The 27,916-nt window shown below is 41.4% G+C and overlaps 2 protein-coding genes across 8 annotated transcripts; one reads left to right on the top strand and one right to left on the bottom strand.

Annotated features, from left to right (window-relative positions):
* Positions 1-40: 40 nt before the first annotated feature.
* Positions 41-16,692, top strand: pkp1a (plakophilin 1a). The gene is made up of 15 exons (XM_086046831.1): positions 41-355; positions 3,268-3,389; positions 6,400-6,564; positions 6,644-6,801; positions 6,888-7,029; positions 8,050-8,257; positions 8,330-8,498; positions 9,999-10,116; positions 11,310-11,474; positions 11,549-11,725; positions 12,570-12,723; positions 12,813-12,999; positions 13,626-13,710; positions 15,112-15,221; positions 15,341-16,692. Exons 1-14 carry the CDS (start codon positions 184-186, stop codon positions 15,184-15,186), a joined length of 2,097 nt encoding a protein of 698 aa, XP_085902957.1. The 5' UTR covers positions 41-183; the 3' UTR covers positions 15,187-15,221; positions 15,341-16,692.
* A 739-nt stretch (positions 16,693-17,431) lies between these two features.
* On the bottom strand, positions 17,432-27,272 carry tnnt2a (troponin T type 2a (cardiac)). Of its 7 annotated transcripts, XM_086046703.1 has the most exons (15): positions 27,090-27,272; positions 26,890-26,940; positions 26,787-26,797; positions 25,879-25,938; positions 23,198-23,248; positions 22,167-22,196; positions 21,968-21,989; positions 21,827-21,890; positions 20,656-20,772; positions 20,499-20,576; positions 19,786-19,896; positions 19,571-19,680; positions 19,385-19,475; positions 18,403-18,443; positions 17,739-17,916 (listed from the first exon to the last, which is right to left on the bottom strand). In XM_086046703.1, the coding sequence occupies exons 2-15, from the start codon at positions 26,925-26,927 to the stop codon at positions 17,883-17,885; spliced, it is 858 nt and encodes a 285-aa protein (XP_085902829.1). In that variant the 5' UTR covers positions 26,928-26,940; positions 27,090-27,272; the 3' UTR covers positions 17,739-17,882. The 7 variants fall into 7 exon arrangements, with proteins under 7 accessions (XP_085902316.1, XP_085902396.1, XP_085902476.1 ...); XM_086046438.1 differs by lacking the exons at positions 26,787-26,797; positions 26,890-26,940; positions 27,090-27,272 and having other exon boundaries at positions 23,198-23,251; positions 25,879-26,173; XM_086046528.1 differs by lacking the exons at positions 26,787-26,797; positions 26,890-26,940; positions 27,090-27,272 and having other exon boundaries at positions 25,879-26,173.
* Positions 27,273-27,916: the final 644 nt, after the last annotated feature.

Raw genomic sequence — 27,916 nt, 5'->3', positions numbered from 1 at the left:
TCTGCGGTTCCCACCTCGACTGGGCGCGGCGCAGGCTCAGGGTGGAGCTCGGGTCCACGCCTCTCGTGTTTTTGTGCGAACGTCCGCCGCGCGCTCGTAGCTCAGCGTGCTTCTCTCAATTCAGCAGCCAGCTCGTCCGGACCAGCGAAAGTTTCGATCGATCGACCGAGCACCGACAAGGAGATGATGCTTGCGGAGCCGCTGCGTACGGCCATGACGATGGGCAAAGTGGAGGACACGTCGCTGGCTCTGCCGTCTGACGCCAGGCTGCACACCGGGGCGCACCGGGTGCTGGATCAAGTGCAGACCATCAAGAGGAGCAAGTCCAAACACGGCAAGAACGGCACTCCTACAAGTATGGAAGAACTTCTCTTCTAATAATAATGCACGCATACAACAGGGAAACGTGTCACAATTAGTGTGGAAGCAGCGCTCTAAAAAAAAAAAAAAAAAAAAAAAGATGAAGAAAATACCCAAAAGCGGTTCTTATTGGCTTGTACGCTTAGGGGAACCCCTTTTGGGTTAAACACCCATAACCACCAGAAATTGGTGGCTACACTTTTCTTACTTTTCTTAAACTTTTATATCATAATTGCTTCTTTTTTGTTATGGGCGGCTGCTTTTTTTGTAGCCAGTGGCCATTACGACTTCTCTTTGAAGTATATGACTGAAAATCGTGAATGTCAATTTGGCTTTGACATCAGAAGTCATGGAATATAACGGCGAGCCAATTTTAATGCTCAATGTTTAAAGGGTGGTAAAATGCTTCGACTCTAAAAAGTAAAAATAAATGCTATTTTAAATTCCCCCAACAATGATGTAGCGGACCTGGTTTTGGTGCCATACAAAACTCGTCCCAAAATCCATACAAAAATTTCACATAATTGGTCCAAATGATTTTTTTTTTACAGCAAATACCGTACAACCATCTAATAAATAAATGCTTTTTCAGTAGATGGCAGAAGGTAAATCAATTATTTTCTGTGACATTTTTGTTTGCTGGTGAGCTGTGAATTTTTTTTCCGTTACGTAATATTTCGACAAATAATTTTTTTGCCCTAAACATCTCCTCAGAATGCTGACCACCTCAGCTAAATCCTTAGTTAAACAGATCATTCATTGCTATCCCTGATATGAAATAATTTATTAATATTATATAATCTGACTTTGGTTCAGTTTTGGTTTGTGTTTTCTGGGGTACATTTTGAAAAATGACTGAGGCCATTATTTTAGTTGGGCGACGATATCTGCCTTGTCTCAAAAAACAAAAAGTTGGGAAACCTTAGGCTGTGTGTATAGCAAACGCAAGCGATCTCAAGCTATATGTACCCTGGAGTATTGTTGCCCTTATTTCTGACAACCTAAAAGTATGTTCACTGTCAAAACTGCTGCTTTAGTACCCTTTGATACTTGATTTTTACTGCTCTTGGGGCCCTGGAAAAAGCTAGATACAGTCCAGTACCGATATAGTCATGCTATTGTGCACAGAGAGTCCGAATGCAATGCACTTCGACTGCACCCTTTTTGTGACAGTGTGTGTGATATGCGGCTGCATCCACTCAAGCACTTGATGTCCAACTTTCCCTGCAGTGGTGTTTTGCTCCCGCGAGCAAGGAATGCAGCCCCGTGGCTTTTGAACCCCTCACACACGCACACACATACACAAGTTTTTTTGGCTTGAGTGCTTGCATGGACAGAAAGAAAAAGCACAGAAAGAAACTTCGAGAAAAGTTTATTTTGTGTTTTTGAGAAACCGAGTACGAAAGAGAAGCTGGCGGATAGCTTATTTGCTGACACGTTGTGTGAAACGTGATCATGAGTGTGAAATGTGGTGTGCAGTCGATAAGGTGACCGCAGGCCTGTTCAAAACAGCCTATCCTCAAATTATTGGAATATTTGGCTGAGACAAATGTTTGGCACTCGTCTTGAATTTGGCTTGATCTAGGCAGCAAAGTAGGGCAAGCTTGTTTTTTAATCAATTTATTTTTAGGTTTAAAATTCAGGTTGTTTCATTATCATGCATGTGGTGTTTCAAAGCATGCACTGTTAACATGTTTTGTCTCATGATGGATCATACTAAAAGTAGCATGTTAAGGCTTACTCGTTAACGCACAACACAATGCAGAAAAGAAAGATAAGAGTCACAACAACCAAGCTGATTAATTCCCCATTACCACATGTTAGTTAGCACATTACTGGTTTATCCAGTATAAGCTGTTTTATTGCTGTTCGGTCCAAATTATGATACCTGACAGTGTGGCAAAGATCATTTCATGGGTGGATCAATTAATTATATTTTTTCCTGCTGTTACGGACCAATTATTTCAATAGTTTGTTTGTTCAAGTATAATAGCAACATCCGGCCAGGCCCCCCAAATCAGTCTTTAAAACATCAAATATTCAGCACAGTTGAGTATAATTGGCCAGGAGAGTTTACATGTGCACGTCATAGAACTGGATAGGTTAGAGCAGGCAACCTCGAAGAGCCATTTGGACAATCTCCAAAAAAAAACATTAGAAGCCACAAAACCTTTTTGACCTCTAAAGTGAGGATACCTGCATGTGTCAGTTTTCGTTTTACTTGTATGTGTTATCTGTGTTATCATTAAGATTGAATTAGTTAACTGCTGCAGACAATGCTTGCTTTGTAACGTCCAATCACAGCTCACCTGTTTTCTGAAGCTGATCCATGATTGATCTGAGCCCTGAGCATCTGTGATGTCATTTTCAGTCGACAGAAGTGACAAAACGGCCGCCCCCTGAGATGGCTAAAAAGGGCTGGATTTTGCTGTTTAACTCATATTCCACAAACGCAATATTAATCAGAATGCCGGGTTTCAATTAGTGGGCCTGCTGGGAACTTAAAGGCTGTGGAAACAAAATGACGAACACGGCATAATCCTTTAATGAGTCTGTTGGTCTTGGTGCAATGATTATCACGCATTTATGAATCACGCATGACAAACAAACGTGCTAAAACACGTTCATGGAGGTGACATGATTTCACATCTGTTTCACACCCAAGCATATGGGAAAGGCATGAGAACTGTGACAAAGTTGGAAATGTGTCTTGAATACAATCAAGTTCCACTAATGGGCTCATTCTGTCTTATGTGCCTTTGATGCTCATTAAGAGGATCTTTTGATTTGTTATGTTCATCCAGACAGACATGTTTGCCATCGTCCCTTTGGCATGCCGCCCTGTTGTAGTGTGTTTTGTTGTTGTTGTTTTTCCTCCCCACCCTCATAACTGTCCTCTTTCCACAGGCCCCACTTTGCCAGCCTTGTCTCCACTCGACGAGTTTGGAACATTCCAGTTTTTGCCCACCAAAGCCAATGGCACCTTCGGTCGCAGCCTCTCCACCAAGTCGGCAGCGTACAACAAAGCGGTAATTGTTGTTCCTGTGGAACACTCCCATTGTGTTTTGCGCTCCTGCGAGAGAGACAAACCCAAACATTATGCAGTGTGTAAAAATGATCTGCTGATTTATCTCCTTGCGGAATGTTTTCCTGTTTAGTCATTTGTTTTAGAACATGTCCATACTTTTCGAATTAATCATTCATTTCCTGGATTGAAAGGAAGACTCTAAACCAGGGGTCACCAACTCCGGTCCTCGAGGGCACCTGTCCTGCAGGTTTTCAATCTCTCCCTGATGTAACACACCTGATTCAAATGATCAGCTCATCAGCAAGCTCTTGAGAAGCCTGATAACGATCCTGATCATTTTAACAGGTGTGTTACAGCAGGGAGAGATAGAAAACCTGCAGGACAGGTGCCCTCGAGGACCGGAGTTGGTGACCCCTGCCCTAAACTGTCTCTAGGTCTGAATGGATGTTTGTTTGTATGCCCTTTTGATTGGCTGGCAATCCGTCCTGGATGTTACTGTAACCCGCATCTCACCAAAAGTCAGCTAGGGTAGGCTTTACTTCACCCACAGCCATAATGAAAATGAGTGGGATAGACTGTCAAATCAATTATTTCCCCCCTTTGAAATGAATGGAAATGCGATTAACCCGTTCCAGCCCTTGTGCTATTTCTGGTGTGCGCATATTAAGATCGCACAGACACAAACAAAGGAGAGTTTCAAAACTAAGTGACTCGGTAAGATGCAGTAATGTTTGTTTTTTCTTTTTTGCCGAGGATAAAGAATGTATGCCATTGAGTGTAGTTATATTGTTTGTCTACATGTCTTGCTGCAACAAATGCTATTCTTTAGCACATCTATGGTAGTTTGCATCGTGTGTTAGCATAAAGCAAGTGGACAATCAAAGTGATGGGGTTGTTTTAAAATCACAAGTTGTAACTTTTGTCATGTTGTTTTACGTTTAGTTTGACGCTAAACATCAACTGGGAGTGCGGCTTGAAGCCTCTTCTTGAAGAATATTTCGCTAAATATGTGACAAATTGCTGCTTGCTCTGACATGAGTTACGCCACACATTTTTGATCGTAAGTCCAAGCAAAACATTGGCCAATTGGCGGTTAGTTTCTCCGAAACTCAGTGAGTCAGGTGATTCGTAAGTCATGGTACCGCAGAGGCGATGCCAAAAGTCAGTCCAGAGATTTAGGTTATTTAATTTTTCATCCAATTCAGTATTGCTCCAGGTGGTGGCAAGAATTATATTGATTCCGATCGGTATCCATTAAACAAGGGTGGTGGACACGGCTGTGTTCAAAGTTCATTTCAGGTTAAACAAACGAACAGTTGCAGTTAAACGGGAAGTGACATGCCTGCCTATCGATTGGCCAGGCCAACACAGGGAGACTTCACCAAGCCAAAGTTAGTCATGCCTTGTGAAAGTGATGAGGTGACGGCGTCCAAGTTTTGTTATGTTGCTGGCTATTTAAGAGATATCTACTTAAGCCGTTGCTTGTTGTCAATTGTGAGCAGGCAAAGGTTGAAAGAACCAAGAATAGCCGAATAGCTAGCCACGTCATGTCTGGGCAATTGAATGCAACCCATCAGTTGAAAGGTGAGTCTGTTTTATAGGAAGGCCTCCCAGTCTCTGGTGATTCATGAGTATGAACATTACTTACTGTAGTGTATACAGTCATGAACAGGCAGTGATCATCTGCCTCAACTTGCAACTTGCTTTGTCCCATAACATGCATAGCAGAAAGAGAGAGAGAGAGAGAAACGTCTACCATCTTATCCTTGCACTAATGCAAAATATTACATAAGGGTTATAAATAACGGAATATTTTCTATAAGTGCATAGATCTAGATCTAAGATCTAATCGAGATCTAAGATCGAACAGTTATTTATATGTATGATTTATCATGCTTTGGCAAAATATCATTGTGTAAGCGTCATTTGGTTGCTTTTGATACATGAAAAATTATTGATAGTTTGTGAGGATAAGCGGCTTGGAAAAACGATGGATGTACTATTGGTATTATCATATCGGACCGTTTGTCTTTTCTCCACTGTGGTTTTGATAGTATCTTCTGTAATGGTGCATTGATGCGCCAGTCTGTTTGGATCTCTTTCGCTAATCCTTCTACAATGTTATATTCAGTTTCCCAATGTAATAGTTGTCTGCTTATTTGTATCTATACTTTTTTTTCTCTCTCCGGTTTCCTGGGCTGTCACAGTCAATCTGGAACAGTTTTATTAACAAAATCTCCGGATGCCCTTGCTCTTTGGAGAAGTTGTCACATCTTTGAATTCTCTTTTTGTCCCAGTACAATAAAGTGAGGATCTTCTTTTGATTGTAGGCCCCCGATCAAACAAAATCTTGTTTTTCCAGATAAAGCGCAGTGAGTTGCAATCAACCTTGTAAAAACACAGCACACAAGCTGCTTTTTTGGGAGGGGCTGTAAACATACGGTCCTCTCCATCATGCAATGACTGCTATATTTGGTTACTGTAAAATGTAGAACTTGTGTGCTGTGAAGCAGGTTGGGGAAAAAAATCAGGATGCAGAAGGCCAGTGCCATTTAGGTAACAGTGATATTGCGTTCTACATTAATGATTTGCGCCGATTATGTGACATTTTACTTTTTTACATTTTACATTTAAAAACTGATGATGCAACCGTCCTTAATTAGGTCAGATCGAGCCATTTTAATTGCACTGCCACCGTGAATTCAGGCTGTGCCAGTGCTGCGCACAAAGCGCTTCTGTGTTTGGCTGCTATTGAAGGGAGTCTCCAGTTGCAGATATTATGTTACCTGCTCATGGTCTGTGTGAGAGTGTTCATTGCTTTCTGCCGCCCTCCACATAAGCAGAAGAGGGAGAAAAAAGCAAAAGTATGCAGCCTTTGTGCAAAATCCACTCTGCTGCATGAGGAAAAATAAGCAATATGCACATTAATCCAGCTCCGAAGACCATTTTCATGTTGCTGTTTCTCCAAATTAAACAGAGCTTCTTTTTTTTTTTTAATTATTATTTTGTAGCAATATGCCCAAAAGAGTCGGTCTCTGTCCACAAAAAGCCTGGGAGCGAGACACCTCATCACCTCTGGTGGATGGGAACAACTCAATGCTTCCAACTGGCCTCAAAGTCCCGCCGGGATCAAATCCAGCCGCAGTGATCCTGCTTTGGCTCCTGCAAACAACAGGGTGATCACTTCTTCTCGTGGCAACTTGCTGACATGTTTTCATCATTCATCGCAGTGCATTTGTATTTGTTATTCGGTAGAGAGTCAAAGGGCAGACCGGCCAGAGTCAAGTGAAGAGAATCAGCACATACTCCACCAGCAATGGCTTCCACACAGCAACAGGCCAGCAACGGTTTTTGGAAGCGCCTCCCGACCAGTCTCAGATCATCAAATCGTCCAAGATTGAACAGCAATCTTCGTGAGTTTGTTTCTTCTAAGGATATCTTCTGCAATGAAGAAAGATGTACTCTTTACTAAACCCCCCAGAAATGTGTGTGTCTGCAGCCTCAACAATTCACTGAACGTATCAGATTTGACTATCAAGGAAGCTGTCGAGTTCCTGTCTCACCCTGAGGAAACGTTCCAGCAGTGTGGTGCCACCATCATTCAGCAAACCACTTTTAAGGATGAACGCGCCAAACAAGAGGTAAGAGCATGAACTCATCCACGTCCAAATATTTTCAGACCCTCTTTTACCCTAACGTTTGAAAAATTTTGAAAAAATATATAAATACATTTCTGGGATTGAATGGCTGGACTGTGCAAAGGCAAGTAAATTCATCAATGGCAGTGATTTAAGAAAATAGGTCTTATTTAAAATCAGGACCGTCTTGTGAAGTGGCATTTAAAGCGAAAGTTGACCCAAACATATTTTTTTTAAGAATATGTCCTATGCAGGCCCACTAGTTGAAACACAGCATTCTGATAAATATTGTATTTGTGGAATAAGAGTTAAGCAGCTAAATCCACCCGTTTTTAGCCATTTCCGGGGGCAGCCATTTTGTCACTTCTGTCGACTGAAAATGACATCACAGTTGCTCAGGGCTCAGATAACGACCAATCATAGCTCAGCTTCAAAAAACAGGAGAGCCGTGATTGGTCATTGTCTGAGCGCTGAGGGTCTGTGATGTCATTTTCAGTCGACAAAAGTGACAAAATGGCTGCCAAAAAATATGTTTGGGTTGACCTCCCCTTCAAGGAAGAAGCCTCAAACAGAATCGAGGATCAGTAGGGCGACCGGCTGCCTCGGTCAATTTGTTCGAGATGGAGATCTAATTGCAGAATAGAGGGACAGGCGGTACGTAGAGAAAACAGCATATAGAGGTTGGGCAGCTTGATACAAGTACAGGAGAAATATGATCTCTACTCCTGGTTCTGGTTAGAAACGGTGTCGCTGCATTTTGGACCAGCTGACGGGTTTTTACAAGACTCACTTGGACAACCTATTAGCAAAGAGTTGCGAAAATTCTCAAGGTAGCCAGAAATAAAAACGATCAAGTTTTCGTCTATTCAGCAATGCAATTACCGGTACTTGGATTCCATTTTTTTCAAACCACAAACAGCAAATTCACTACTGGATGTTAACATAACAAGTGGATCACATATTACTGCGTCTCACTGGATTCGTCGCCAATTCCATGGCCTAATGCAAGTGTTTCTCTCTCAGGTTCTCCAGCTTGGGGGGATCCCCACTCTGGTGAGTCTGCTGCGCAGCCCAAGTCCTGCTGTGAGCCAGGCCGCCGCTGGGGCCTTGAGGAACCTGGTGTTCAAGAACCATAAGAATAAGCTGCAGGTTCAACACTGCGGCGGCATAGCCAAGGCCCTGCAGTTACTAAAGGAGACCGACTGTAGCGAGACGCAGAAGCAGATCACAGGTGGCGTATTTGAACACATGCAAAATCTCGTGGAGGGCAAGGGAAACTGAGGCTTTTCTTTGGCTATGGCAGGCCTGCTGTGGAACTTGTCATCTGCCGACGAGCTGAAGGGAGAACTTATAGCCACGGCGCTGCCCGCCCTGACCGAGAACGTGGTGGTGCCGTTCACCCGCTGGTCGGACGACAGCACCACCAACAACATCCACCCTGAGGTTTTCTACAACACCACGGGGTGCCTGCGGTGAGAGCGCATCAGGATATTATGGAAAGCCCATTAGCACTTTTGCCATAGCCTTGATATTAAGCTTAAGGTCCATGTACTAGTTTGCCCTTTTTTTTGGCACGCTAGTAGTTCTAGTGTGTCTTCCGAAGTGTATTTTTCCCCGCTTCTACTGTCCTACTATTACACAATTCTACCAAATTCTACCAAATGACCAGACCTAACTAGTAAACATGTCTCATAGACTAGTAGCCACCTTAACCCGAGTAGTAGCACCAAAATATCAACTACGACGTAGTTTTTTCTCACTGCAATCATGTAGTTGCCCTACTAGAGTGTCAGCGTTGTCTTGCTGTTGTGCAGAAATGTCATACATGTTACAGAAATGTTCTACTAGTTGCATAAAGTTGTGCACTAGTATCGTGTCATTTCATACTATGTAAAGCTGTTTCAGCATTTATTTGATATACTTGACTAGGATGCACTAGTATGACTTCTACAGTGTCATTCCTTTCCATTACTAGTGTCACTTTTGCCTACTCATAAACAATTAAACTTTATTTGTGAACGACTGCAGCACTAGCAACTATTATGCTATTTGTCATCACTATTAAGACTGTCCACTAGAACAACTTTCTCATTCTATCTATTATATTTTTACCACTACTAGTGCCGCTTTTGGCCTTCTAGTATGCAATTAAACCTGCACCACTAATTCTAGTTGCTCCAGTAGCACTACTAGACCAAAGTAGTAGGCATGTGTCATGCGCTAGTAGCCTCCTGAACCTTACAAGTAGCATCAAAATGCCCACAAGTAGTTTTGCCTCACTAGTAACACACAGTAGTGTACTTGTATGTGGTCATGGGAAAATGAAGCTTCATGAAGCACTTGCGATATTTTCTTTAACTCCTCTAGAAAGTGCTCTTAGTTTAAAGATAAAGGCTAGTGAGATGGAAATGTATTAACTTTCCACTTCATCTTTAAACCAAGAGTGCTATCTAGAGAAGTAAAAAATGATAACAAGTGCTTCATGAAGCTTCATTTGTCCATTACTACTTGTAGTAGGGAATCTTTGGCATACTAGTAAGATAACTGTTAGAAGTCAGGCACAACTGTAAGCTGCCGCAAGTAATTTTTGCAAATGTCTTTTAGCTAACACCTAACACTTCACTAGTGCTACTAGTAGCATGCAGCGTGCACCGTTTTGGTTCACTAATAACATGTAGTTCTCCTACTAGTATGCCAAAGTTGTCCGACTAGAGTGCTGAAACGTCATACAGTAATTAAAGGCAGTGGAATCAAAAAAAAAAACTTACAATAGAAACACAATCTTCTTTAGTGTAGTGAATTGTCTCACTAGTGAGGACAAAGAGTGTACTAGTTCAGGGACCTTAAGCCGGATGTTGAGGATTTTAAATAAATGCTCAGAGGGCTTTCTATTGGCTATTCAGTGCACGTTTTGTACATTTCTTCAGACTTCAAACTAAATATAAAGCTGCCAACCTTACAAATGTTTGCAGCAACTTGAGCTGCGCTCAGCTGAGGGAGAGGGCGGCCATGAGAGACTGCCGTGGACTTATCGACTCCCTCATGTGCTACCTTCAGTCCTGTGTGGCTGACAACAACCCCGATGACAAGGTTAGCCCAGCTCATTCTCCCAGAGGCCTGCATGGAATTGTGGCAGAGCTTAAAATGGCTGCCAAGTCAGTAGTCAGAAAAGTCATTATCAAGCAGCACTCGTTCGGATATGGCAAATAAGGAGCTCACTTGGAAGGACCGGCTGGACAGATGCCAGACTGCATCCTGACTGTTGTCACCAAACTCAGCCAGACTCAGCTCAGGGATGCTTCACTCTGAAGGGCGTACGAGTTTTCTTATCCCCTTGCCTGCCAATTGAGGTTGGCGCGGCTTTGCAAAGTTCAGGTTGTTCCAAGATTTCCAACTAAGCTTATGATGCTCAACAATTCGAAGCATCCGCTGATTTGAACTTTTGTTGATGCCGGCTGTAGAGCCTTTCGCCTACTCTCTGAGCTCAGTGTTTTCATCATTGGTTGTCGTAGCTTGCCTTTCGCTGTGTGGTTTGGCAAGAGCAGAGCATTCTTTTCAGAATGTTCCCAAGGATAGTAAAGATTGTACGTATCACGCGTTGGAGCAGAGTGGTAGCCATGAATCTTCTCAAAGTGGCACCGAACTGCAGTCGGGGACAGAAAAATGTCATGCCAGGTGGCAATTTTGCAACGCTGCTGTAATGTCAGACGGCTCACAAAAACGGCATAGCTTCAGCCATCAAATACTGGTACTTGAAAGACACTCGAAACAAAATAGAAAAAAGGAAGTGTATATAGCTTTCTTTATGCGTATAGTATTTTTTTTTTTTTTTTAATTCAGGATCATCTTACATCATTCGCGTTATTTGGCCGTCTGACTGGAATTTTCAGCTGTGTGAACTGCACCGGTTAACTCCCATGCCTCATGTGACTCTCACAGTTTATATAATGAATTCACGCTTCAGATCATTTGCACGCACCTGGAGCTTCTTTTAAATGGGTTGCACTGGCTTTTCCTGTCAATCTAGCCTTTGGCATAAGTACACAGTAGTGAGTGTTTAACTTTTGTGTTTCCCGAAATGCACACAATCGATCCCCAAAAGGGAAGGAAGCTTGTGTTCAGGCTGCTTGAATGTTTAATCATCATGAAGGGAATTCTTAAGTATATACAGGTGCAGCTCAGTCAATTTGAATGTCATACATTTCAATAGTTCAATTCAAAAAGTGAAACTATACTTATTTACTTGAACTTTCTCCCTGTCCCTGTCCGTGTCCTTTATGTAGTCCGTGGAGAACTGTGCATGCATCCTCCATAATTTGACCTACCAGCTAGAGGCCGAGTCCCCCAAGTGCTTTGCTGACTTCATCCCTTTAACAGAGAGCCAATCCGGCAGGAGAAGCCCAACGGCCGGCTGCTTCAGCCCCAAGAGCAGCAAGGTTCAAAAACAGGTTAGCAAAAAAAAAAAAAAAAGCACGGAGCCCGGTGGACCATCTTGTCTAAGGTGACCTGGTTTTCTCTTCAGTTTTCATTCGATGGCGTTCGAGGAATGCTCGACGATGTTGACCCGAAAGGTGCCAAGTGGCTGTGCCATCCTAAAGCCATGCAGGCCTACTTGTCTCTGCTCAGTTCGTCCCAAAAGGACGCCACCTTGGAGGCATGCTGTGGCGCGCTGCAGAACCTGACTGCCAGCAAAGACATTGTAAGTCCGTGGCAGACACGGAATGCAAAGTCTACACAACTCTGGTCAAATGTTAGGCTTTTAGGATTTCTTGATTTTACTTTTTTTTTTTTAGCAGAATACTGAATTTTTTTTCATATTTGGAAATATTTGAATGAAAAAGTTTTCAAAATCCTTATCTTGGTCTCATTTTATTTATTTTTTTGTTATTACAAATAAATGGCATTTGAGCAGGGGTGTGTAGACTTTTTAGTCAACTGTTTTTCAATTCATTTTCAAAAGTAAAATACAAATACTTAAAGCAGATGTCAACCCAAACCGTTGGTTCTTTTCAAGAATATGTTCTATGCAGGCCCACTAGTTGAAACACAGCATTATGATTAATATTGTGTTTGTGGAATATGAGATAAGCAACAAAATCCACTGACTTTTAGCCATCTCAGGGGGCGGCCATTTTGTCACTTCTGTCAACTGAAAATGACATCACGGTGTCCCAGGGCTCAGATAACGACCAATCATATCTCATCTTCAGGAAACAGATGAGCTGTGATTGATCTTTACCTGAGCCCTGAGCAGTTGTGATGTCATTTTCAGTCGACAGAATTGACAAAATGGCCGCCCCCTGAGATGGCTAAAGACGGGTGCATTTTGCTGCTTAACTCATATTCCGCAAACACAACATTAATCCGAATGCCTTGTTTCAAATAGTGGCCCTGCATGGAACATAGTTTTGAAAAAAAATCTTTTTGGGTTGGCTTCCACTTTAATATCTCAACAACTGTTATCACATAACCGAGAAAAATGTGAATATGCACATTTTGCGTATGCCAGCTCAATGGAAAACTCAACTTCAACACTGTTCCAGGGGTCCAGCGCCATGAGCCAGATTCTAGTCCAGAAGTTGGGGGCTCTAATGACCATTGCGCCTCTGTTGAGGTCACCGAAGTTGAGCCTGCAGAAGGCCGCTGTGTCCCTGCTGGGTAACATTGGTCGAACCAGCGGCTTGCAAGCCACCATGGGTGAGCAGAATCATATGTTAATGCCGCGGTGGTCTCTAGTCCTCTCGTGTCCAAGCAGCAGCGCTGAGTGTCTCCTGTCTTTTGTGCAGCAAAGCAGGTTTTGCCAGAGCTGACCAGCCTCCTGGCTGCTGGCCCCCGAGAGCTGGGCAACTCTGATGAAAGCATAGCGACTGCTTGCAACACAGTGCGCAATCTGATGATGGCGGACACGGAGGTCAACAAGAAGTTTATTGATGCCGATTTGGTGTCATCGGTGGCCGACCTCAGTGGGAATGTGTGAGTTTCTCATATTTGAACCTGGCTCAAAGGCGAAAGAAGCCTCTTGCATGTTTTACAACCACAAACAACATTGAATGCCCTGCTCGCTCTAGCAATATTATGATAATGCAAAAAGAGAAAACAGGTCAAGAAATAAACGTGTAGCTATTTGACAATGATTGCATCATTCACTGACAGTAGCTGTGCATTTTAGTAACAGAGACTCTCCACACTTCACCTTTTAGCCATACGTACATGTGACATTATACATGTAGTTATGTACAAGTATATATACACGGTATAAACATTAATGGTACAGCTTGGCAGAGGCAAGATGAATCTCCATTTGTAACTGGAAACAATTTTTGTTGCTCACGTGACACGACATGGCATTTTTTATCGGCTGCTACATTTGAGTAAAGTAAAACTTAAAACTACAGTAAAACTAGTTGTCACTCATGAAAACTAGCCGCTTTGGGCCACGCCACTCGGTGTACAGTGGCCCTAGAGGTTTATCTTATTCAAATAAACTGTTGCCATTTGGAAACCAAACAGTGATGTATATTGTGAGATTGCATATGGAAAGTTGCAATATGGCTAAAATATGCAGTCATTTCAGATATTTGTTTTTTTCCTTCTTCCAGCTCTTTTCCGAAAGCCAGCAAAGCAGCCTCTGTGCTCCTCTACCACTTCTGGAACGACAAGAACTTACAAAGCATTTTGAAAAAGGTAAATAACAAAAACAGTACAACGTAACATGCATAGTTAACTCTTTTTGAGTCCACAGCCACAACACACACACACACACACACACACACACACACACCCACCCCCGCCCACACACACACACACGACATGGAAGTGTATATTTTGTTGTGTTTTATTACTCTGGCGGCACATTCACTTTCTCTGTCGGGCCCCACCCATGTTGTTGCGTGAATACAGAAACAGTCTGTTTGGAATCCTGGCAGACTGGTTCACAGCACTCGCTGTCTATTGTGGGAGGAGTAATGGAGGGAAACTGAGAGATTATAAAAAAGGTCAGGACTCTGAGATTCTGAACGATTCTGAACTGTAGCTGTCAAGAAGACTAGCACAGTCTGCTACTTTGCATAGTGTGACATGCCGAATGGCGTGTATGCTCAAGCAACACCTCAAAAGGTCAAACATGTCTGTGTAAAGTGCGCAAGAGTCACTGCCTAAGTGCAGTTAAGTTCAATATAATTGCATTTTAATTCTAAATAACTTTTAAAACAAATGTCATTTAGGTACACTTTGTTTAACTTTTATGTGCAGTACATTTTTGTACAATTATTTAAAAACACTTTAAAGTTAAATGCCTATATTTATATTAGCTAGCTAGCTATTCCTACACCCCGAAATCAGCATCTTCCAAACGGTTATGCTGTGGAAAAATGTTACATGGTTACAGTGCATTTGCTATATTAACCCAACTCATGAAACTCACCGCAATAGTATATTTACCAATGTGTATAAAACCAGCGGGAAGAATTTGTTAAAATGTCCGTCATGAGGAGTAAGCCACAGGCTGAATTACATCGCCACTGGGTTTCATAAACGGTTCATTTTCACTGAAGTGTCTCTGTTATGTTACACACCGTATTGGAGAATCCCGATGCCCGTCTGCGGCGTGCGGAAGCCTGTTAGTCCGCAAGCTAGCTGTCGGCTAGCGCTTCATGTTGTGGCGCGGACATCTTGTTGGGCTATATTCCGGCCACGGGCTTTTATACGGCTATACTTTCACGGCTCAATCGTGTAGGGATGTGAATAAGAAAGATGCTAGACAAATACGGTAGTCATTGTGTTTTTATATATTTTAAGGGGAAATCTAAAGAGCCTGAGGTGTATTGAGCATATTCAGCGGGCATGCACACATAGCGTCTGAGAGCCAAGAGAATATCTCGATTTTCAAGCCACATTTTACAAACTTTTTAAATTGGTTTATTCATTCAAACTGTCAGGCTATGTCAATTTTATAAGACATATTTGTTTTGATTTTACGGGGTCTTTAATGTTGTCACTTGAGAATGTTCACAACCCCCTAAATGAGAGTCTGGTGGAAGCGCAATTCCTCTTACTGCTCTTGTTTTTGAACCGTTTGATCCACAGCTCGGAATGAGCAAGTCATTATTCGTCAACGACAGCACCACGGCGGCGTACAGGTCCGTGCAGATTATCGAGTGATGGAAACTGGGGAGCGACGCCACGTTTGCCCAAAGGTATACAATTGGAATGCTTGTTTGTTCACAATTGAGGCTTGGTGAATGCACAGCAGTGGGATTAAATTTTTCTTTTTGTCTCTGCTTCTTTTCGTGCATGTTTGTGTGTGCGCGTCTAGATGGAAATCAGCATGTTAAGACACTGTTGAGGCCACACCCTTACGACGCGGAGGGTAAAATTACCGCCTTCACAACTGGCGCGTTGAAAGGGCTTTTGCAATTCTAAATCTTATCATTGCTGTACATATTATGTTGGAAGAAAAAAAAAAAGCTTTGAACGTCATGATTAATCCTGCGGTGTCGTATGTATTTAATTTGGATTGGTTTGCATCTGTGTATATAAATGGGCAAGTGTGTTTTTTTGCTTGGTTAACTTTAGTGTGAGCTTTTTTGTGGCTTCAGTTGAGGAGCATATGAATGTAGTGAAAAAGGTTAAATATATCACTTACAATCACATCTTTCTTGTGACCTTGAGGACTCGGGAGACGATGATGAATGTGAATGAAAGAAAAATGGGAATGTGTGTTTTGTTGTTAATTTAATTTCTTGCTAAACATTGAGTTACGGGGAAATAGTTTTATCTAACCAAAATGATATTAAAGGAATAACCTATCCCATGTACAATTTGTAAGACAGTTAGCCTAGCCTAGTTTGGTTTACGTTAGCATCAGCCTTCAAAGAGGCTAGTCAACCCAAACATATTTTTTTCCAGAATATTTTCCATGCAGGCCCACTAGTCTAAATACGGCATTCTGATTAATATTGCGTTTGTGGAATATTAGAAATCCACACATTTTTAGCTAGCTCACTTCTGTCGACTGAAGATGACCTTAGAAATTGAGCCGTGATTGGTCGTTATCTGAGCCATGAGCAACTTCGATGTCATCTTCAGTCGACAGAAGAGATAAAATCGCCGCCCTCCGAGATGACTAAAATTGGGTGCGTTCTGCTGCTGAATTTATATTCCACAAACGCAATATTAATCAGGATGGCGTATTTCAACTAGTGGGCCTGCATAAGAACATATTCTGGGAAAAAATATGTTTGCGTTGACTTCCCCTTTAAGTCAGGAGAAGATATTATGACCTCCATTTAAAAAAACTCATTGGTATGCTTTGAAACTTTAAACTAGTACAAACTATGTTATACTTTGGAAACATGTTACACGGTTACAGTGCGTTTGCTATACTAACCCACTACTGGCAACTCATCAAACTCACCGCAACAGTATATTTACCGATGTATACAATTAACTTTCAAATGTTCCTTTTCTGTTCATGTTACAAACAGGCAAATTAATTGATTTATATTTAATGCTTTTTTTTTTTTTTTTTTACATTTACATTACTGTCTGTTTTATGAATAAAATGAGGAATTCAAAAAACAGAATTGGTATTTAGTAATTCTTTGTATTGTGCCTAACCTATCGTGAATGAATGTAAGCAAATAAATGGAACAAAGATGGAGCAAATTGTTGCTCTAATACAAGTATTGCTCAGGTCATTATTGATCATTTTCGGAAAACAAAACAACAAATTCAACAAACCAGTTTCCTCGATTCAACCTTTGCGGGTTATCATGACCTGGACGACTAAGAATCTACTCAAAGGAGGGAAAACAAACAGTTTTTAACAAGCAAATTGATCTTTTTTTCTAATGATATTGTAGGCATTTATGCTATTGGGATAACAAAATGAAGATGGTTGAGAATTATTGTTCTTCCTTTTCATTAGATTTAATTTGACTGCTTTGACATTTGACACGCTGATGCCGCTGGAGTTTTGTGCAAATGTATAAGAAGCATATAATTAGCAGCAGTTACTGTCACTCAGTCACAGAATAACTGTGCTTTTTCTGTACACCAAACCTGCTATAAATGTGTCATATATGCATATCTTTGCACAACAAATTATATAATGATGAATGAACCATCAAATCTCTTACACCAACGCATATCTTAGCATCCAGCTCGAAGTTGTTGAATTCCACATATTTTTTTTCCCCTTATACTTCCTCATGTCCTTATCTTTATATCTCAAGTTATCTGATTCCTCTTCGGGGTTTTTGTTGGTCATATATGCAACCCTGACTGGTGGTTTTTTTTCCTTCTTTTTTTTTTCATGTTTTTGAGAGCAACATAGCCACTGCGTTCCTTGATTAGTGCCACTTGTCCAGCATTTATATATACAACAATGAAATTAACAGAAATTATTTGTAATCCATTCTATTTTATTCATGAATGTTTTTAAAATCCAGATGAAGTCTGATTACTTCTCAGTCTTTTGCTGGAAACAGTCCCTTCACCTTAAGGTTGCCAAAATCAAGAGTTATAGCATTTTCAGCATCCTCTGGTTTGTATCAGTTTCATCTTATCTTCCATCATTACCTCGTAAGTATCTGAACAGTCCCAGTCAAGTCAGAGCCTGTTTCTTATAAGGAAGCCGTCTCATCTTTTCTTTGCTTAAGGCTTTTTAGCTTTTTCATTCTTGCAGTGCTGCATCAAACGGCGAACTCGTCCAGACTGACTGTTCACCAAGTCAAGAAAATAGTACTGAAATGCTTTATTTAACACCCCTAAATCCAGTAGTGATAAGTAGTGATGCAGCCTGTTTATGTGATGTATGTGAGGATTGGTTTGTGCTCGCTTGATTGCCACTTCATTTATTTCCGCAGGCCTCTCTTTGTCCTCTTGGATCTGTGGAAAACACGGAGTGAGTTAGCAAACGGCCTTTGTTGCTGGCGTTCTCATCGTGCTGGCGTTCCAAAAATAACACGTCAGTTAGCAGTACGCTGTGTGAAACATTCTGCGCCGGAGGTGTGCACTCTTGACAGCTGCGCCGCACCCAACCATGCAGCCAGCTCGTCCAGTTAGAGCAATAGGAGCAGGAATGCTTTTAATTGCCGCTTCCCATTACTCCCTTGTTAGTCATAATGCAGCATCAACAAAGCGGGAGTTTACTCAACAGAGACATGCTCGATTCAGTGGACGGGCTCCTTTTGTAAATTCATGTGAGATGTTATGGATTACACTCAAAAGGACACTCGATCGATGCTTGCTGTTCCACTTAATGAATTAATGAATACCCCCCAAAAAAAAATCTTTTGAAGAAAGATGATGGGGGTAAACAATGAGATGCAGGCTACAGGCAGGATTTGCATGAAGTTTTGAGTGTGTTTGTACGTTTTCTGGTGGTCACTGACACGGTTCCTTAGTACATTGATCTGCAATGAAGAAAAGATGTATGTATGACTTATGCAATTTACAAGCACACATCAAGTACACCTGCATTGTAGACTGACATTAAACAGTGGATAGAAAAGGTCTGTTTTTCCTGAAATAAAAAAAAACCAAACATGAGACTAAGATAAATCATTTCAAAACATGTTCTACCATTCATGTGCAACGCAATTGAGTTTTTAAAAATCTTTAGTAAAAACAAACAACTACGATTATGTGGAAACATAAGTGTGCACATCCACTTGTAACTGGGGGTGTGGCTGTGTTCATAACGAAACAATCACATTCAAACCCATGTGAAATGGAAGTCAGGACACACCCGCCACCATCTGAACGTTTACTCCCTACATTTGAAAACGGATGTCTACTACTTTCTACCCCATACTTTGGTTTCAACCACCAAACCTTCTGGGGTTGAATTTGTCCCATCTAGTCTGAAGAAATACACACGTAAGGTGTACTGGTAGCTCATTTAGCATTTTAGTCACTCAGTTTATAATGTTAGCAAAGCAGTGCGAACACATTGTTTTGATTGACGTGCAAATGCTAGCTAGCTTTTAACATGTAATTCACCATGAAAATGATTAATAATTAAAAAAAAAAAAAAAAAAAAAAAGGGAAACTATTTTGTGAGCAGAGAAGTTCTCAACTCAAAACAGATATTGTATATCATTTACGGTAAAAATTAATCTGTACTATTAAGTACTAAAATACATTTCTGAGTGTACTTTTTTGCTTTTACCTTAAAGTGTACGAGTTAAATCTGTATTTCTACCTGCATCGGTCTTTTTTTTTACACAAGTATATTTACAGTATATTAACAGAGTGTAAGTACTTTTGCCACTTCTGTTGGGCTCTCGTTTGATTGGGCGGTTCCCTAACTTGCATTGTTAACTAGGTCACGCGCACAAAATAACACACACACCTCATATTTTTTGCTGGTGATCTGGTATTGCAACTCAAACTTCTCGGCTTCCAGCTGTTTCATCCACTCCCACAGCTCCTTAGCTTTCACCCTGTGAGTCAGCAAAGTAAACAAACAGAGGTGGGTTTGTTCTTTTGAGAGAATATCCCACATGCATATTGTACAATCCATTTTTTTCCCACACACTTGAGCTGCTCCTGGTTCAAAGTGTCAATATCCAGAGACTTGCGTCTTTCGCTCAGTATCTTCTTCTTCTTCTCCCTCTCCGTCTGCTTCTTGCCACTGCGCTTCTCCGTCTGAGGGAAAGTCAGGTTCGTTTGATTTCTATCGCGCCAATTCAAGACAGTTATCTGGAGGCACTTTTCCGATCAGCTTTTATACAAGGGCCACCACTTTCTCACCAGTTTCTGCATGTAGCCTCCAAAGTGCAAACTGGTCAGGGTTTTCTTCTTCTTGGCGTCCTCCTCGGCTCTTTTCTTGGCCTCCTCCTCTTCTTTGCGAGTGCGCTCCTCCTAAACGGCCACAGACTTATAAGTCAGTCAATGGACATTATTTAGAACAGGGGCCTCGAACTCCGGTCCTCGAGGGCCGCTGTCCTGGCTGTTTTCCATCTCTCCCTGCTGCAACACACCTGTTTCAAATGATCAGCTCATCAGCATGATCCTGATCCAGATCGTTTGAATCAGGTGTGTTGGACGAGTTAACCGCTAAGACATGCAGGAGTGCGGCCCCCGAGGACTGGAGTTTGAGACCCCTGATTTAGAAGTACTTCTGACACACTCCACTGAAATGCTCTCATATACACAACTGAAACACTCTCATACACACCAGTGAAACACTCTCACACACACTAATGAAATTCTTTCTTGCATATGACTGAAACATTTTTATATGCGCATTTTTTTTTTTTTTGCATAGCCACACAACTGGAATACTCTGTGCTGAAATGCTCTCACACACACACTACTGTTTTTTTTTTGTTGCTAATATTATAAATGCTAATTAAAAGCAAGAAATATGTTTTAGTATTGTGTATGAGAGCGTTTCAGTAGTGTATCTGAGGAGTAATCCTTCATTTTGTTCCTTGCAGGCTCTCAAACTGTATTTTGTCTACCTCCAAACGTTTCTGTCGCTCCTTCTCTCGCTCGCTGCGGATCCTTTGCTGCTCTGCTCGCTCAGAGCGGCGCCTCTCCTGCACACAAAGAATGCCCTCATGAGGCATCTTGAACACACTTGTTGGTCTCTGTGCATGTGTTTTTTAGGGCACTCACTATCCTCTCCTTAAGATGAATGATGTCATCTTCTTCCTTCTTCCTGCTCTCAAAATGAACCTCAATCAAAGTTTGAAGCTCCATCAGGTCCTTCTCCATCCGTTTGCGATGTATGTCCTATATAATATAGCACAATATGGCGCCATCTTTGTTTTATTAGTCTTGTATTACGGGAGCAATGTATACAAAAATGATCGATATATTTTTTTGAAAGTTATACAAATATAAACACTGTTTTCACTTCCTTACACTTTTTCAAACAAACCTAATAATACCGACAGAATTAGGGATGCTCCGATCGATCGGGCACCGATAATGATCGGCCGGTTTTCGTAAAAAATTACGTGATCGGCATGTTCGAATAAAGCCTTTTATTGCCGATCAAAAAATCTGATCACCCGCAGCTCATGCTTCGCAGCACACAGCCATGAGAGACCAGCCTGCGAGCAGTGTTGCGGCCCTATTTTTTTCTACTTGGATTATATTATATTATAAGTCTTTTGAGACTGCTGATTATTTTGGTCTGTTAAAAACTGTGTTCCTAAAAGCTGGTAAATTTAAGTTTTTCAGTTATCTTTGTGACTGAGTAATTGTTGTATTGTGCCAGCAACGGTTTTGTATTTCTTCATGCTTTTGAAAGTATATATAGATTTTTGTCAAAATTACGGAAATAATATGGCTGGGTTTTTTTTTTCAGATAATATTGCATAATAGCAGTCACCATAAATAAATGGAAAAATATACAGGTATTCCATGTGATCGGAATCGGTGTCGCCGTTTTGCTGATGGTTGACAAACGCGAGTGCGAGTGAAAGTTTACAGACGAACGGGTGTTTAAAAGTAGAGGCTGACCGGCCTATAGATGGGTAGCATCCCCCCCGGGAGACAGAACGGTACCCACGCTGCAGAAGGATGACGAATAACGGACGCTCAATTTTTAGTAAAATGCCCAGCTCGTGTTGTTGTACCAGTAGTGGTGTCGCACTTCATCACGCTTGATGGGCAGCTATTTGTAAAATGTCTTATTTAGCTAACATGATGCATTTCTACATCACTGATAATAATTATAGTAATAATATAACTAATGTTGGCATGGAGGTGCACCTAATATTTAAAGTTGCATAATAAACCCTCCAGCAGGAATATACGAACTGCCAATCACATAACTCACATCAAAATCAACCTTCTCGCCATCTGGAATCTTTGGCGGGATGAGGTTGGGCATCATGAACGGCCTACGGATTAAGACAAAGAAGAAAGTTGTATTTTCTTCTAGTATCCATTACAGTACGATAAATGCCCTGGCACTTACTTGAACTTTGGTTTGCTTTCTTCTTTGTTGAAAAGCAACAGCATGAAACAAGAGGAGAGAGCAAGTCAAGACTGCGCACGCTCATTTACATTCAAGCGAGCAAGTGCAGACAATGAACTATGTGAGAGTTGGCCAAATGTGTTTCCCAGGAACTTCATCTAAGAGACAAACATGAACTCATTGTTGCTGTCACTTTTACCTTCTCCTTCGTCCGCCTCCGCATCTCCATCTGTAACCAAATCACAATGCGCGTCAAAGTGAAATGGCCGAGTGAAAGCAAATGAAGAGAAGAGCACACAGATGGTGAGCAACAATTTGTGTTGTGTTGACTTTGCCTACATTTGGCCAGCACACCTACAGGAAGTGAATAAACATTTGAGTTGCAACGCTGTCCACTCTTCTCGGAAGACTTTCAACAAGAGGTCGAGTGGCTGTTTGTTTCTTTTTCCCGCATGATCATTTGTGAGGTCACAGTACCCCAAAATGCATCTTTTCTTTAGATAGTCAACTGGTGTGGCCACTTTAGAGTGCCTCGTTGTCAGCCGTGAGTGGACGCACGTCATGCAGAAAACGGCAGAAGAGCGAGGAGGCGGCGACAAAATACTTTGTAACTACTAACTACTTTGTAATGCCACGGTGTGGACCGGTGCCGAGGCCGCTTTAGAGCGCCTCGTTGTAGCACCGTGGAAAAAGCCCGTGACAACCCGGTCTAGCCACCAAAGGCTTTTAGCAGATGTGTAGGCATAAGAAAAATACTTGACAAAGTAGCATCCATTTTTATTTGTCATGTTTGATTGACAGTTGAGTGTGGAGTGTTTTCAGCACATTCTGCGGACACGGCAACATTATCTTTTTTTTTTTTTTTTTTTATTTTTTTTTAAGAGGGGGATGAGGCTGTGGCCGCAGGGGTTGTTGAAACGCCCCTCACTGGCATGATATAAAGTCAGCAGTTTATGATGATTAATAGTGACTAAAGTCAAAGCTCAGGGTTGGAAAGTGTCTGTGTGCGTGCATGTGTGCGCGCGTGTGTGTGTGTGTGTGTGTGTGCGGTGACGAGGCGTAGACGAACACACACTGTTCGTCAAGTCGCCGCAGACTGTCACATACCAAAGTGACATCTGACTCAGATAACTCATGACTTTCTCAGCAGGCTCTGATCCACAAAAACACATGATGCATTTGTTTCATTACTTTGTATTATGCGTCCACCTGGTGTTTCTCCTCTCATACCTTCTTGTTCACTGGCCTCCTCCTCCTCTTGCACTTCTTCAGCGGGTTCGTCTGCTAGCAAGACAAAATATGTCACATATGAGTGACAATCTTGACAGTCATGGAGTTGTTAGAATAAAACCTGTAGTTGACAACCTCACTGGACATCTGAACAAGCCAAAGCTGCAGAGTGTTAAGTCTTCAACTAAAAAAGAAAAGGCTCGAAATAAGAATTATGACTTCATTTGAAGTGCAGCTTTTTAATTTTATGGAGCTATTTTTTGGGGTTTTTTTTTTGCAAGTTTACCCCAGGGACTTGAAGCAAGGGTTTTGTTAAAGCAACACCGCGGAAGTATTCGACCTTAATAAAAGATTTTCATAACTCTAATGATGAAACATCAACTTACAACTGGTTGAATGGTACCTTTGTCATGGCCTGAGAGGGTCTGTATCGCTTTTACTGGCACTAGGCAACTTTGAGGAGGAAACCACAAACCCTGCCATACAAAAAAAACTACAAATATGCTGGCTGCTTCACAGCATATGTCACTTCCCCCCTTTCCCCATTCGTTACGAAGAAGTAAAATCATTATATAATATTGTTTAGACAATTAGATTCACTACATCTCCATTCACCCTAAACACAGCCACTGAAGACAGAAACGCAATTCAGTCCAACTGCAGGCGAGCGAGAGCTCAGGATTTCACGACAGTACACTATATACTAAATCACAATTACCGCTTTTGTCCACATGGCGCTGCCCTAATCAACGAACACTTAAGGTTACACAGTGTTGTTTTAAAGCAGCACTGGGCAAGAATTCGAGCTTAATAAAAACAATTTCACAACTCTTCTTATGAAACATTGACTTGCAAGTAGTTTAATGGGACTTTGTCACGGGGGTTCTGTATCGTTTTTACTGGCACTAAGCAACATTGAGGAGGACGGGAGCAACCCTGGCACACAAAAAAAAAGTACAAATGTCCTGAATTGCTTTACGGCATATTCACTTCCTCCTTTCGCTATAAGGACGGAAGTCGATACGGCTGTCTACTCGCTATTACTGGTGTCATGGCACAAGCCCCAGAACAAACAAAAAAAAACAAAAGTATTGTTTTTCATGGCACAAGCCCCAGAACAAACAAAAAAACAAAAGTATTGTTTAAACAAAATTAGACTCATTACCTCATCGCTATTCATCTTTCACACAGCCACTGGAAATAGAAATGTAATTCAGTCCAACTTGTAGGCCGGCGAGAGCTCAGGATTTCATGACACTATGCGCTGGCGCACATGGGAAATGTGGTTGACTTTTGTCAAAACACTACCGCTTTTGTCCACATGGCATAATCAACAAAAACTGACATATGACACAGTGTTGCTTTAACATTAAAATATCGCAAATGAACAATTGGTGTTCTTTATAATATAATCAGCAGTTTTTATTCCTTACATTCACGTTGTGTTTATGAGCAAACTGTATTTTCTTGTCCCAAAAATCTATTTAAAGCTAAAGCTAACCTGATTTTTAAAAAATTAAATAAATTAAAAAAAAAGAGCTCTAGTGCAATGTAATTTTGTTATGCAGACCTCAAAATGCCAAAATCAAAACTCAGGACTCTATTGTGAAAACAAACAAATACTATTACTGGTATTTTAGTTTCCATATATACAATATTTTATACTATATTAATGTACTTTCAACCTTAGATGCCACTCCTCCTGGCTAACGTACAACATAGTGTACCGTAATTAATTTCCAATTCAGGTTCTGTTTAGAGAGTAGATTTTCTCTCTAGGCACTTATTTATTTGACTGCTTTGTTGTTTTTCCAAGTTGGGTGTTCTCCCTTTCTATGCGGTTCCAGCCAGACGTCTCTGAAAAGTGGACTCCTCACCCAAAAGCACTTCATCACTTATTTAACATCTTGCTGTTTCAATCTTAGTTTAGCTTAGCAATTAGCATGGCTTCTCCCTTTACCAGAACATTATTTTTCACAAATCACCACGGAAGCGATGATTACTAACTTGAGCGACTCCACAACACCTTAAACCGCAACAGTAGCCAGCCGAAGCCTGTTGCTAGCTAGCTGGTGCAGTCTAAGTAGCACTGAACTGTGCCGCAACCTCCGCCTACCCGCAGTGGGTGACGTGGGTGACGTGAGCGACGCAGCCCAGCGAAGCTTTTTGGGACGTAGGTCTTAGCGTTTGATTGTCAGTTTTGCTATTCGATGTCTTTTAATGAGGCACAAAATGCAAGTTTTGCCTCACAAATTGCAATGCGAAGGCAGTTATTTGGAGCCGTGGGTGAGTAACATTTTGCAAAGCGTGAAATTAACTTCCCTTGTTAGCGAGCTCTTCTGTTTGAAGTGGCCTGTACTAAAAGTGTAGAAATGTTGATCTGTTTCTCCATGGAGCCCAGGAAAGAACAAAAAGTTCATCGCTACACAAGGTCATTCGAAACTGATAACAGCAATGAGCTACCCACCTTTGGTATTTAAAGCACATAACACTCGAGTGATGTGTGTGCCAAACACATTTCAAAATACAGTGTATTGTCAAATTCAAGAACATTTCTGTTCTCTTGACACAAATGATTTGCACATTTAAGAAGCCCTCCGTCTGAAATTGTATTCATTCAGCCATTAAGGATCTTCAAACAAAATGCAATGCAGTACGTGAGCACAAATCACACGCCGTACCTTCCTCCTGCACCTCCTCGTCCTCTTCTGCCTGACCTTCCTCTACCTCCTCTTCCTCCTCTGGGGAAATAAAACGTTGATGTGATGTGACAGTGCCCTCCAAAATGTACCATCTGCAATTTTGGCCTCTCGAAGGAAGTTTGAGTTTGACGTGAAACTTTTTTAAGAACTCCATCCATCCATTTTCAAAAACGCTTATCCTCATTAGGGTCGCAGGTGAGCCGGAGTCCATCCAAGCTGACTTCAGGAGCGAGGCGGGGTACACCCTGGACTGGTCGCCAGCCAATCAGGGCGCATTTATACAAACTATCATTCGCTATCACTTCAACTACAATTTTAGAGCTATCAGTGGTGTTCACATGCATGTTTCTGGAATGTGGGAGGAATTTAAAAAAGATTGTAAAATGTCAGCAATAACACAATAACATGATCTTCCCAGTTCTAAAAAAAAATGTTCACAGTCAAACAACTGTTCTGGGAGACATTTTAAGAAAGAGTGGGATTTTGAATGTAACGGGGAAAAAAACCTTCAGTTATAGGACTCGTAGCAACATCCCCTTTTACCTCTTTTCTGCAATTTGAGGAGACTATGAGAAATGTCTAATTTTCATCAGTGGTTTCTGCTCAGTTGCGATCAAAATGTATGATTTAATGAATCCTTTCTCTTCGTGACCTTCTAATTTTGGGAATCAGGGAATAAATAATCCATGCTCATTTGACAACATGACCCATCACTCTCATCCATGTCATTAGAATAGAGACAAGCTTGTGCAAAGCAGTGTACTGTGCAGTGGTGTCATGTTACCGTATCAGGCCGTCATGTTTTGGAGGAAGCGTTTGCTTGAACTGCATATCTTTTGTTTTGCCAGCACATCACAATCTTCATGAGTGATGATGACTTTTCTTACCTTCCAACTCCCTGTGAAAATCAAACACATTCATCACGGTTCCAAATCGGCATTGTGTGCTCTAGCTGCAGTTGTAAATCTATGATGAATAAACTGTACGTACTCTTCATACTCCTCCACCACCTCCTCATTGTCCGACATGACCAGCGGTGACCTTGAACACACGTACACACACCCTCACTTAATCCAGAAATCCTTCAATTAGTCACAAATTAAAGTGCAAGATCGGCTTCTTTCTGTGAGATATGTCGTGTAATAGCGTTTTGTTTCCCCTTCATGCAAGTGCCCATATGTAAAGCAAACCTGTGAAGCAGTGATGCGGCAGAACAAAGATCCTGCAAGGGGAAGTTTCAGGACGAGCGCAAAAAGAATCAAGTGTAAAACTAAAAGGCTGCGCCAGCTTTTGTTGGGTTATTAATAACTTTTAAGATAGCTGCCATTTTGCTTATCAGCATAACCAAATAAGGCGGAGTGTAAATGCAAACACACGACATACACACGCACACTCTTCTATGGCAACTATCTGCTGACAAAACACAGACACGGAACGCTAATCTGCAGAGATAAGAGTTATGTCTAAAATTAGACTGTTTAATTATAAAGGCTATTACGAGTTGTGAGGCATTTGTAGTTCATGTTTTATTCCTGGAAGCGTGTTTCCCATATTCATTTAAACTATCCTGAAGACTGTCAAGTCTGCCCTCACTTCGTAAAATTACACTTTATTTTGAAATGTGATTATTTTTCTTTTAATATTTAAAACGTTTGAATCAGTTGCTTGACAAATTTTCCACTGAGCTCATTTACCCCTAATATACTCATCTCCAGAAAAATGTTGGTTTATCTACGAGTCACATGATCCACAGGAAGTTACGTAACTTAGATCGCCTGCAGGCCATGGGAAGGCCAAAAGCAAGTTCACTCGTATATTTGATGATACATTTCAACTATAACTGATGGGAAATGGAGCCCATGACACATCCCGTTACCTACATTTTTAACTACTTTTTTGTGGAATTACTGTAATGTGCTTCATGTCAACGTGCTAGCTCAAATACCATATGGATTTATTTCTATACATTTTTGCTGTATGCTTAAAAAGTCACTTATTTCAGTTATTTCAGTCCCGT

This window comes from Filicampus tigris, chromosome 1, assembly GCF_054856515.1.
Source record: "Filicampus tigris isolate MCC_2025a chromosome 1, RoL_Ftig_1.0, whole genome shotgun sequence".
NCBI classification, from domain to species: domain Eukaryota; kingdom Metazoa; phylum Chordata; class Actinopteri; order Syngnathiformes; family Syngnathidae; genus Filicampus; species Filicampus tigris.
This window is presented reverse-complemented; position numbering and strand designations above follow the sequence as displayed.

Coding starts and splice junctions, on each gene's coding strand:
- pkp1a (XM_086046831.1), top strand. CDS start 184: ATGATGCTTGCGGAGCCGCTGCGTACGGCCATGACGATGGGCAAAGTG. Junction 7,030..8,049: donor ATGAACGCGCCAAACAAGAG/GTAAGAGCATGA, acceptor TTTCTCTCTCAG/GTTCTCCAGCTTGGGGGGAT. Junction 10,117..11,309: donor ACAACAACCCCGATGACAAG/GTTAGCCCAGCT, acceptor TCCTTTATGTAG/TCCGTGGAGAACTGTGCATG.
- tnnt2a (XM_086046190.1), bottom strand. CDS start 26,110: ATGGACTCCGGCTCACCTGCGACCCTAATGAGGATAAGCGTTTTTGAA. Junction 21,990..22,166: donor GGAGGCGGACGAAGGAGAAG/GTAAAAGTGACA, acceptor TTTTCAACAAAG/AAGAAAGCAAACCAAAGTTC. Junction 20,773..21,826: donor GCGAGAAGGTTGATTTTGAT/GTGAGTTATGTG, acceptor TATATTATATAG/GACATACATCGCAAACGGAT.